This window comes from Anticarsia gemmatalis, chromosome W, assembly GCF_050436995.1.
Source record: "Anticarsia gemmatalis isolate Benzon Research Colony breed Stoneville strain chromosome W, ilAntGemm2 primary, whole genome shotgun sequence".
Lineage (NCBI taxonomy): Eukaryota > Metazoa > Arthropoda > Insecta > Lepidoptera > Erebidae > Anticarsia > Anticarsia gemmatalis.
Window position 1 is genome coordinate 13,564,316 of NC_134775.1, and position 12,619 is coordinate 13,576,934.

General features: G+C 33.4%; 1 protein-coding gene across 1 annotated transcript; it reads right to left on the reverse strand.

Annotated features, from left to right (window-relative positions):
* Nucleotides 1–207: 207 nt before the first annotated feature.
* LOC142985985 (uncharacterized) lies at nt 208–1,376 on the reverse strand. The gene has a single exon (XM_076134218.1). It carries the CDS (start codon nt 1,374–1,376, stop codon nt 789–791), a length of 588 nt encoding a protein of 195 aa, XP_075990333.1. The 3' UTR covers nt 208–788.
* Between the last annotated feature and the right edge of the window lie 11,243 nt (nt 1,377–12,619).

The window sequence follows — 12,619 nt, forward strand, 5'->3', positions numbered from 1 at the left end:
TTGTTTTATTTGAAATTCTAAGGGCGGATGGTAAGCGTCAACATTACTTAGTGAATTCTCAGATGTAGTTAAGTTGCATAATGAAGTATTACTCAAAACTAAGTCAAGAATTTTATTTTTATTATTTAAAATACAATTAAATTGACTCAGATTGTTTAGGGATATAAAATCCAAAAAAAATTGTTCAAAAATGTCGTATCTTCTTAGGGAAGTAACGGAGGTTGAGTCATCTGTGCGAGTCCAATCTATGTTACTAAGATTAAAGTCACCAATAATTAATACTGGGTTAGAATTTTCTAAAATGCGATTTGTGTTGTCTAGAAATGTGTCGAGTATATGTTTTTGAATTGGTGGAGGGATATACACGGCACAAATTAAAAATTTTGTTATCCTATTATTCAAATAAATATCAATGCCCACCCACAAATCCTCACAGGCACTCTCATAATTGCTTAATCGACACGATGAATAGCGCTTAGACACAGCTATCAAAACACCACCACCTGATTTGGTGTTATGGAAACCACTTGACTCGCGATCACGCCTATATACAATGTATTTATCGCAAAATAATTCGGAACTATAAATGTCGCTTGCTAGCCAAGTTTCACTTAAAATAATAACATCATAACAACATGTTAACACATTCAGATAGAAATCATTTGTTTTGGTTCTCAAACCTCTGACATTTTGATAATAACATTTTATATAATGAGAGAATGTTTAAAGTTTAATAGTTATAAACACTAGAAATAATAATAGCATAGTTACGAACAATTAAACACTTTTTAGGTTAGTTTATTTAAAGTATCCGAATTACGAATATAAACCGATTCAAACTCGGGACCTTTACGAACATAAATTCGGCCTCCGCGTACCCACACATATTTATAATTTAACTGCTTCGCACGAAGTCTGGCTGCAGCGTGTAAGCTTTTGTTCTCCATCGTGAGATTTTCGGAAACATAAATCGCCGACTTCTTGTCATCGATTCCTAGGCTGCTGGAGTTCAATTTCTCCTTCGGATGGTCCTTGTTATACATTATAGTAGAAGCTAGCAGAGAGTCTCGGAGACGCGGTGTAATTAGTTTTACAAGAATGGTCCGCGGGCGTGAAGATTTGGGATTATTTTTAGCAACACGAGAACAGTACAGGATGTCACTATCGTTAATGGGACAATTTACTACTCGACCAAGTTGTTTCACTGTGTTCAACAGGTTCTCGGATTTATGTTCAGGAACACATTGAAGTTCTAAGTTCGACGACCGCGACAGCTGATCCATTGTTCTGACTCGGCTAGAGAGAATATTTAATTCAATCCGCAAAGACTCATTTTCTTTCTTTAAATGTTCCGTCACCGATCCATGTTTATGCATTTATAATAAAATGTATTAGGCATGATCCAACTTCTTGAGCACCTCGACCAGCTTCTCCTTCTACCCATACATAACAATACCCAGTATCATTAGAGCCAGCGTGAATGCCACAGTTGTATAACCATAACTGTCTTTTATAAAAGACAATGCTGGTTGGAATTCTGGGAAGCGGAAGTGTCTTTTCCAGGTCAAATGTCAAGCATTCGAATTCTGTCTCAGTCTTCGCTTTCAATAAGTCTTCTTTCATTTGCTTTCGCATATCTTCAGCTTTTTTTAAGTGGCTATCCTTATCAAACTTAATTTTTTCTTTTTCTAAATTTGTTTCAGTGTTTTTCAATTTAGTATTGAAAGTGTCACATCTCGTACACGTATCTTTTTTTAGAGGTTTACAACGTAAGTTAAAATGTTTATAGAATACATTATTCAGTGTACTAAACGACACAGGAATCTTCGTTTGGCCAAAAACAGTTTTAAATTTTTCTAAATATAAGTCGTAAATTTTTTGTATTGTCATATCCGATTTTAAAAACAGGGCAGTAGAATTTTGTTCACGTCTATAGTGTGATTCGTATTTCGGTAGGGATCCTATTATGTCTTTAATAAATTCAATTTCTTCTTGAGGTGTCTTATTCCAGCCACCTTGTGCTAGCCCTCTTTTATCTTTAACTGTGTCACCACTCCTATATTTTTTAAGACTTATATTAACTTTTTTTGAGGTTATCTGAAAAGTATTTAAATATGTGGCCTTACAAACCTCAGTACCACATATGGTGTATGTTCTTGAGTAGTTTTTGGGTCTTCTTTGTCCTATTTTACTATTATTGACGACGTATGATCTTGTTTTGTTTTTTTTCTTTTACACTACTTGTTATGAATAATAATTGAGCTTCATATGATCCTAATAAAATATATTTATGAAATTCTTCTTGTCTTTTCCCTTTTGAAATTAATTCGCTACATTTTTTTTGACAATTACAGATATAATCTTTAAATGTTTTATGTGCTATTCTAGTCTTTTTCTTATTTGAATGGTATGGTAAGTTCAAATATTTCCTGTCTTTAGCTTGAACTATTGTATGGTCTTGAAATTTTCATTTTCGCCCTTTTTTTGGACGGCCTCGTGATTGTTCGACTTCATGCTCTAGATTATTAATTGAGTCACATTCGGATTCAGGTATATTTACCACTGATATATCCACCGGTGAATTCATGTCATTTATGTCTGAAATATTGTTATCAGAGATCATTGTCACCGATGATACATCGATATGGACATTTTGTTCCTCTTGGTTAGTGTGGACTAAAGCAACTACTTCGTGTTGTCTAGATGTCGCCAATATTTCTTCATCACTTGAATTTTCATAACTATCTGGTATAAAGTCTGTGTCTGTATCGCTATCAAAATCGCTAATTATGTTATTTTCTTCGTTCTTATTAATTTCTGGTGGAGTCTGTACTCCAGACAAAGTTTGAAATAATTCTAAAGTACTCGGTGACATTGGTCGTAGTGGCGATGAAATATCGTTAACGTTGTATTCACTTACACTGCAAATGGGCTTTGAGTAAAAATATGGAGTTAATGGTGAAAATGCAGGCGCTTGTGGTGACTCCAACTTATTGGCTGCTATATTAGTTAAATTATCTGATCTTAAACCAGTATCGATATTAACATGGGCTGAAAAAGAACAAATAATAAAAACCCATCACCAACAATAGCAAATTAGTCTAGTATTTCCCAGCAAGGCTATGAGAACATATACTTTTATTTTTTACTTTGCTCTTGCTGTGCAACACTGGCCTTAATATATTTCTTAAGCCTCCAAAAACAAAAGAAATAAATAATTATCATCATTTTAGTTAAGAGTATGAGTATGAAAAGTTAAAAAGAAAAATAAGTAAAAAGTTCGAGCAATCGCAACTTACAATAATTAGTATTATTACAAAAATCCTTATGATTCAATTTGTCAGTGCACCCTGCTGTCTCCAGTGTTATGATACTATCCATATCAGCTGAAAACCAAAACATTCTTTGCAGCATGGTAAAGGCAATAATCTTATTTTTACTTGTAATAAAAATAACCTCAAAACTTACCACTGTTCTCTTTACCGTCTTCATTTTTCAAATCGCCCAAAGCTTTATTCATAATTCGATCTATTCTCTTCATAATTCTTTAGAATGGCGAATTACACAGGGAACACAAGAATACCTAAGCGTTTTCTAATAAAAAAAATTACAAACTTCACTGAAGCTCAGCAGATACAGATACGCGTATGCGACTTACATGTCATGACAAGACTAGTAATCAATGTTGCCAGCAAAAAATTCGTAATTTATTTTTTACAAAATTTAATGTAAAAATTATAGGTTTAGCAATGAATTAATTAGTGTGGGTCCTTTTTATTATTTAAATAACACTTATAATGTTTAAAAGAGATATATTTAAAACGATCCACATGTTTTGGGTCCTCTCTGTGATTTTCGATATTTTTGCCGAGTTCTCATATAATTTTAACAGAAAAGAACCAAGTGTTTTAGGTCGTTTTCATGATAATAACGTGAATTGATCTACGAGTTAAATAAATTATCAGAAAGGACCCAAGTGGATTGAATCTCTTTTGTGATATGTAAATTAGTCTAAGGCTCTTTAAATGTCTTTATCTCAGAACAGCTCCAAGCATGTTGGTTCGTTTCTGTTAAATAATAATATATACCGGCCACATATGTGGGTTGGTATCTAATGATTATATAAATGTCATTGCTTTATTTATCTGTACGATTTTTTTGCTGAACGAAAGTATCGAGCTTTACGACCTCTTTAGTATATCTAACTCAATTTTGGTGTTTGTGTGGGTTGGATCCTTTCTGCGTAACTACGTCCACTTTTAAAAGATAAAAAAAAATTGAAGATTTTTCGACTATTTCATTGATATGTTTGCCAAATGTCAAAGTACAATCAAGCCACATTCCAAGATATTTAACACACAATGCCATAGTCAAAAAGCTTTAAGAAATAGTTATATCGGGTACTTACTATTCTTTTGTGACCTCTAATAAATACACAATACTTAGATTTTGATGCAGATATCTGTAGACCTATTTCATTTAATAAATTTATCAACTTTTGTAAAACATTATCCAGTGAAATTTTACATGATAACAAATTCTTGTTACTGGTGTAAAAAACGAAGTCATCTGCATATTGCGCAAAAACTCCATTAATGTCGCGGCATATTTTATATGTCACTATTAGTGATGTACCGGATATTTGCATTCGTATTCGCATTCGCGAATATTCGCATATTTTTTAATATTCGCATTCGCATTCGTATTCGCGAAAATTATGTGAATATTTAGCGAATGTTTTTAATAATCAAAAAGGAAATCATTATATGCAATGCATGCATATGAAATAAAATACAATAGATAACACTTAGATATTATTATTAAATCATACTTCTACATTCTAAAGAACAATGGCAAAATCTCATACATCATAATCACTAATTTTAAAATGTTGCGTCTTCAAATAAAACAAATGTTATAATATGCAGCATTAATTCCCGACTCTAAATATATAAATATGTTCATTAGGCGCACCGGAGATCCTGAGTAATTTGAGTTTATATTTTTATAGGTTATGTCATCATCACTTCATTAAAATGTTATAATTGACCGTTAGCTGTCAATTACACCCTGTATTACTATCGTCATCGTAGTGAAGTTGACTGCCTTAACCTTTCGAGCAGGTATAGCCCCAAAACTAATATGTACCCAGAGATTTCCGTATGGTAACCTCTGGGTCTTATGTCTACATTTCCAATTCTTTGCGTTAATAAAGAGATAAAGAGCCGATAGCTGCTGATAAACCATTTGTAGCCAACTTCACTCCGGCATATTTTAATTGAGTCATTGTTCCTACTACTAGATTGTTATATTATAAAACAAACTGTTTTATGGGGTATTTAAGTTATCAGATAGTATAAATCAGCTTGGTTGTAACAACAAAGGTAAATAAAAAATGAAAAGGTTATACATTATTTATTTCTTTCATACACATCTCTGATTATCATTTCATTTTAAAATTCAGTTGGTACATTATCTTGATGCCTGGGCTATCCTAAGTACCAGACTAAAGTCAGCACAGCAGCCTATTGTACGAGTATGTCTATCCACCGGACAACCTATTTTCGTGAGATATGTTATTGGATAAACCCAGCTAATCAGCAATGTGGCAACTCTTGTATTTTGTTCTAAAGCAGGGTATCAGCGGAAGCTATTCTATGTTACAATTCACGCACAGAATTCTTGTCAGTCTGACACGACTTCCCATACTTGAAGAAGTATTATACTAGTTCACAAAATCCAAAAAGCAAGGGAAACGTCCATGATGAATCAGTAGAAGTCATGTAGATGCAATCCAAATCGAAATTCGTTAGAGATGATGCAGGGTTGACAAATAGAGCAGAAATCCTCAGTAAGTCAGAGTTGCTTGAAAATAGGTACGAAAAAGCAATAGTAATCGAAAAACACAACAACACGTCAATGCCGAAAATCACCAAACGTCAACGACAAACAATCAAATCGAACCGAAGTAGACAATATATAGTTGCCATACTTTAAAAAGATAATACTACTAAAATATCTCTGTTGACTGTAAATATATCTTTGTATGAGCAAAATAAATGAGAAGTTTTCAGTTTATTAGTAACTGTTTTTAATAACTTGTCATAACAATATATTTCACGTTGAAGACTATTTAGTTATTTAAACAATTAAATAGACAAAGACAACATAAATCTACTTAATAAACAACAAAGTACCTAATGGCAACATTTTTAATCTAAAGGAAATGGAGAATCATTCTTAGATAGTCAATTTTTTACTTTTTATTTAATCTATTAAATGTCGCTTTCAGAGGTAAAAATGATATTCCTGAAATTCATACGATAATTAATAAAGTACATTGGTAATATTGAGATTCGAAGACGCTCAAAAAATATAAGTGATTTTTTTGCCATTGTTCTTTAAGTCTCATGCATGAAAAAAAGAACTTCAGAGATCTTATCAAATCTAACATTAATCAGCCTTGTTATAACTAGATTTGTATTTATTTAGTACTAGTAGTATATTTACTTTACTACCATTTTAAATAATGTTTACAATTTATATTTACTAAAAAACTAAACAATTACTTAAAACAAAACTATTAAACTTTAAGTATCTAATGTATTAAGTATATTATTATAGTATATTTTTTCATTGCATTTTATGTATCTGAGGAATAAAATATAAACTTAAAAAACAAAACAACGAATACTTAACTATTTGTAATAAACCTTTTTCAGAAACAAAATTATAATTATTTTTATTTTAAACTAAAGTTTCTAATACTTGTTATGTTAACATTTGGTTTCAATAAATTGCAAGTTATTTATTTAAATATATAAAAATAATGATATATACATAAGTTAATAAGAAAGTACACAAAATATAGTTTTTCTAATAACATGTTGACTATTTAGTTATTAAACTTGTTGTATTTTTTTATTCTTAGTAATTAAATTGAAGCAATGGAATGTTAAATTTTTAAAATAAAAGTTTAAAGGCTCTTTCTCCGTGCAGCCTGTTTCGGTGAGGTGTGTAAAGTAGTCCAGCTCCACTAAAAACTCTTTCACTGGAGACACATGTGGGCGGAGTTACCAAATATTCTCTGGCTACTGGAGAAAGAATGCCATATTCGTTGCTATTTAATTTCAACCAAAGAAGTGGGTCTTGTCTTAATTTTGAATATGTTTTTTTTATTAAAACTTCTAATGGATTTGGAATATCATTATCTAGTTCTTCATTTTCATAGTTTCTCTTAATGTCACAGATTTTTCTGAAAGACTGGTGCTGGAGCCCAAGTTTTCATTATTCTGATTGTTTATTTTAGGACGCTTTGGGTTGGAACATGACGGCAAACTTAAGTCCTCACCTCCAAGTGAATCTAAAATATTTTTTATGACTTGATGTTTTGTTGAAAGATTTTGAAGAATTTCGTTTTGTATCTGGGATCAATAAACGTTGCTGTAGTAAATAATATGTCGTTTTCTAAGTGAGAAAATCTGTGTCTCATTTCTTGTTTTAAAACAAGTATAGTGTTCCTAATGCACTCGTCAGATGCATCATTTTCATCAATCACCTTTTCCAGAGTGGCTAATAACGGAATCACAGATGATGTGGAAACATTGGCCGCACTTAGTTCTCGAGTTATTTCTTTAAAAGGTTTAAGCAATGTAATAATTTTTTCCACAAGTATCCATTCTTCTGTAGTTAGTTGTGCAATTTTGTTGCTGGTGGAAGCATAAAGGCACAGGGAATCTTTGTTTTTCAAAATGCGTTCTAGCATGTAAAAGGTGCTATTCCACCTCGTAACACACTCTTGGATTATCTTGAGCTTTGATTGATTAAGTTTTTCTTGCAGATCAACAAGTTCATTTTGAGCTACATTAGAGTGGTGAAAATGTGTTGCTATTTTTTTACATTTGTTAACGGTTGCAATGATAGTTTCTTGTGACTTAAGCCCTTCTTTAACAACAAGTTGGATTTGGTGCGATAAACAATCAATGTTTTTAATATTTAATAAAGAAATACCTTTTTTCATGTTAGTGCCACCATATCTAACAATACATAATATGTTTTCTTTGGGAATTCCCCATCATGACAACACAGTTTCTAACTTTGCCGCTATATTTTCTCCTGTATGTCGCCCATCATTGAATACTTCTGCTTTCAATACGGTCATTCTTCGTTCAAAATTATTTGTAATTCCGTGACAAGTGAAACTTATAAGCGACACTCAAGAGCAAGAGTCAGACCAGATATCAGTTGTAAACGCTAATTTTTCAAATGATTTGATTAATTCCAGAATTTTATCTTTTACCTTGCCGTATAATTTCTCACAAATGAAGGAAGTAAAATATTGCCGACTTTTTAAATTATATGAAGGCTTGGTTAATCAATCTTACAAAACCAAGGCATTCCACAAAACTAAATGGTAAGTCGTCGAGTGCGATCATTTCGCCAATCAAATTATCCAACACCAAAGACTTGGTGTTGTGGTTATCCCACTTTTTATTTTTTTCAACGCAATCACTCAAACACATTTGCTAAAGGTCACTTTTGGTACATTGTCGCGAAGACGACGCCAAAGAAATAATTTTAGCAGCACTTTGCTTTTCATGTTTTCTTTTTTTCAATTCTTCATATTCATTTTTGTGTTTAGCTTCCAGGTGATTTCTCATAGCACTAGTGGTCCTAACTTTGCGCGAGTACTTTTTATCACACAACTTGCAATTAACGTTTTCAGCATCACATATTGTAAAATAAGTCCAAACTTCGCTAACATATGATTTACTCATGTTTTTATGCCACTTTGTCTCTTAAATATCAGTTAAATTTGAAAAATAACATAACATTAACCTCAAAACAAAACAAAACTTAACAAAATGAACTTTTTGTGACTAAATCATTCATTCAATTAACCAAACCAACTCGAATTATATATGGCCGACACGAAACGTCAAACTTGTCAAACATTTTATGTGCGCTTTTTTGAAATTTTAAAATATTCGTATTTGCATTCGCGTTCGCGAATGTTGAAGTTGAATATTCGCAATCGCATTCGCATTCGCGTGAAAAAATGTGAAAAATCGAACATTCGTTACATCACTAGTCACTATGTTAAACAGTAGGGGAGAAATAGAATCACTTAGCGCTAAGCCCTGTGCTGTCTTTCTTTTAATTATTACTTGACCCTGATTGATTTGTTTACTTAAATATCTTTCGTTAAAAAAAATCCAAAATTAAGTGCATATTTTTGTGCCAGCCTTAATTTCATCTAAAGTTTGAATTACTGCCTTTACCGAGACATTATTATATGCGCTTTCTATATCTATAAAACAAACTATCGTAGGGGTGTTCTCTGAGAATCCTATCTGAATTTGTGTAATTAATCGTGCTAAGCAGTCTATACTTAATTGAGATTTCCGAAACCCTAATGTTGGTTTTGATAAAATTTCGTTTCTTTCTACATGCCATTCTAAACGTTTACATACCATGGAGTGAAAAATTTTGCATATGCATGATATCAATGATATAGGATGCAGCTTTTGTTCGAGATTTTTGGTATTTTGTTTTTGTATAGCTATAACTTTTATTGTAAGGCATTGAAGTGGTACATAGCCCGTGGAATAAATAAAATTGTAGAGTCTTAAAATATAGTGCTTGGTAACCTTAGGAAAATAATATATCATTGAGTACGTGATACTTTCACAACCAGGTGAAGTGTCTTTCTTTTTTAGACAACGTTCGAACTCTTGTATAGTAAATTCCGACTCCAATAAACTATTATGGTATTTTAGACTTGGGAACCGATTTAGAACCGAATCTGGTGTGAGGAAATGTAATAGGTCTAATTGTTTTTCATCTGGAATACCTGGATTACATTTTTTTGTATCCTTTTTACCCCAAAGCTCTGAGGCTGAAGTTGTTTCGTTGACCGAGTCACAATTTTTACTCCAATGCCACTTCTTAGCAGAACGAATAGCTTTTGAACACTTATTTCTTTGAATTTAAAAAATGTTAAGATTATTAGGCGTAGGGTTTCTCCTAAAGTTTTTAAGAGCAAGTCGACGGCCCACTACCTAGCGCGATAAATCTGAATTCCAATATGGTTTTGATTTGAACTTTGACGAAGGGTTGGTACATATTATAATCTTAGGTATGCTGACATCAACCGCTTTGTCTAATTCTTGAATAAAGTAATCATATTTTTTTTTGTATGTTATGAGCCTGTATATCAGTCTCTAAATCAATATTCGCAAAACTTATCCTGAGACAGTTCTTGAATTGGTCCAATCTGGTAATTTTAACGTTTGTGCATAAAAATTGACCCTCATTTTGATAATTAAGTGGTCACTCCCTAGATTTCCCAAGCCTTGTCTTGCCAAGAAAAGTTAGTAGCTATATCTGTTGATGCGAACGAAATATCTGGAGAAGATTATCGTATTAATATAAAAATCGAGTAAGATTGTCGTAGTTAATATAATTTAATTTAATTTAGGTTTTATTAATTGGAATTAGGTATAATATGTCTGTGAACAACTTCGGAAACAGTAACCATCAAATAAATAAATAAATTTAACCCATTGCTGTCCCACTGCTGGGCTAGGGTCTCCTCCCGTAATGAGGGAGGGGTTAGGCCTTGAGTCCACCACGCTGGCCAAGTGCGGGTTAGGGACTTTGCATGCCCTCAATAAATGTATTAAACAAATTTTAGGCATGCAAGGTTTCCTCACGATGTTTTCCTTCACCGTTGGAGCATGTGATAATTATTTCTAATACACACATAACTTCGAAAAGTCATTGGTGTGTTGCCTCGGATACGAACCTGCGACCACTGGCGTGGGAGGTGTCAACTTATACCACTCGGAATGAAATTTAAATTATTAGATTTTATATCATTAAAGAATTAAAATAAAAAAAATGATGTACCTAATACTGATAACAAAATGTTAGACTTAGTTTTAACGAATGTAAACTAATCGGTCTCTAAAACGATTGCTCTCAGTAAACTAGATCCATATCATCCACCTCTACAAATTATGTTAAACCTGACAGCTCATACTTGTCCAAGGCCTAAACCTAGGAACGATTTAAACTTTTTCAAAGCTGACTACGATCAAATAATTTTGGACTTAGATAATGTAGATTGGACAACTTGCTTTGCTTCTTGCAAGGATGTTGACGGCATGGTGGAATTATTCTATATTCAACTTGATACAATTATAAAAAAAGTGTTCCTAAGCGTAGGTCGCGACAAAATACATATCCTGTGTGGTTCACTGGTGATCTTATTGGTAATTAAAAAGAGAAGCAAAGATTAAGAAACAGGTTTCGTAAATAGGTATAGGTAATAATCCGCGAGACAAGATAAAGTTTGACATTGCTAGAAAGAGATGTGATAAGCTTATGCGCAACTGTTATACTAACTACATCGAAACTATTGAAGGTAACCTGAAAAAAAAACCCGAAGATGTTCTGGAGTTACATTAAACACAAAAAGTCTAGTATCGGTCTTCCAACAACTATGCACATGAATCAGCAGCTCTCATCATCAAGTAATTCAGACATCGCCGATCGGTTTGCTACTCACTTCAGCTCCATTTTCACATCTATACCTAACTCATCCTCCCCGGTAAGTTCTACCTTTGATAAATCTTTATTAGCGAATGTAACCTGTCAACCATAAGCGTTTCTGAAAAGGAAATTTCATTATCTTTAAAGCGCTTGGACCCCAACAAAGGTGCTGGGCCAGATGGAATACCACCTCTATTTATAAAACGTTGCGCCTCATCGTTGTCATTTCCCCTTAAAGAAATCTTTAATAAATCACTTGGTAGTGGTATATTTCCCAAAGTGTTAAATTTATGCAACGTAGTTAGTATATAAGTAATAATAAATAATAAAATAATAATAATAATAATAAAAATTGTTTATTTCTCTCCACAATATTTCAATATATATGTAGTTACAGTTACATGGGTTGTTCATTAAAATGTTCATACAATATTGTGGGAGACTGGTGCCCGAACTAGGCGTGAACCTGTGTTTCGGGCCACCAGGCCTTCGCCTTTTGTTTTACAGTTTATAGATTGATGTTGTGTAACTTAGTTTTTACAATAATTTGCAATAATTTGTGGTTACATTATGCTCTGCAGTAATTACTATGGTGTCGTCAGGGTTAGTGTGTGTGTGCGTGTGCGTGTGCGTGTGCGTGTGCGTGTGCGTGTGCGTGTGCGTGTGCGTGTGCGTGTGCGTGTGCGTGTGCGTGTGCGTGTGCGTGTGCGTGTGCGTGTGCGTGTGCGTGTGCGTGTGCGTGTGCGTGTGCGTGTGCGTGTGCGTGTGCGTGTGCGTGTGCGTGTGCGTGTGCGTGTGCGTGTGCGTGTGCGTGTGCGTGTGCGTGTGCGTGTGCGTGTGCGTGTGCGTGTGTGTGTGTGTGTGTATGTGTGTGTGTATGTGTGTGTTCAGGTGTGTTGATAAGTATGTAATAGAGAGAGACAAGGTATCCAATACTTGTATGAGTGTGTCGGTTTCATTTTAGAACAGTGATCAGTTTTTCCGTATCATCATAACCTATCGTCATCAGCCACTCGCTTACCTTTCTCTTACAGGAGTGTCTAGTAGCAGCGTGGATTGGCAT

Coding starts and splice junctions, on each gene's coding strand:
- LOC142985985 (XM_076134218.1), bottom strand. CDS start 1,376: ATGCATAAACATGGATCGGTGACGGAACATTTAAAGAAAGAAAATGAG.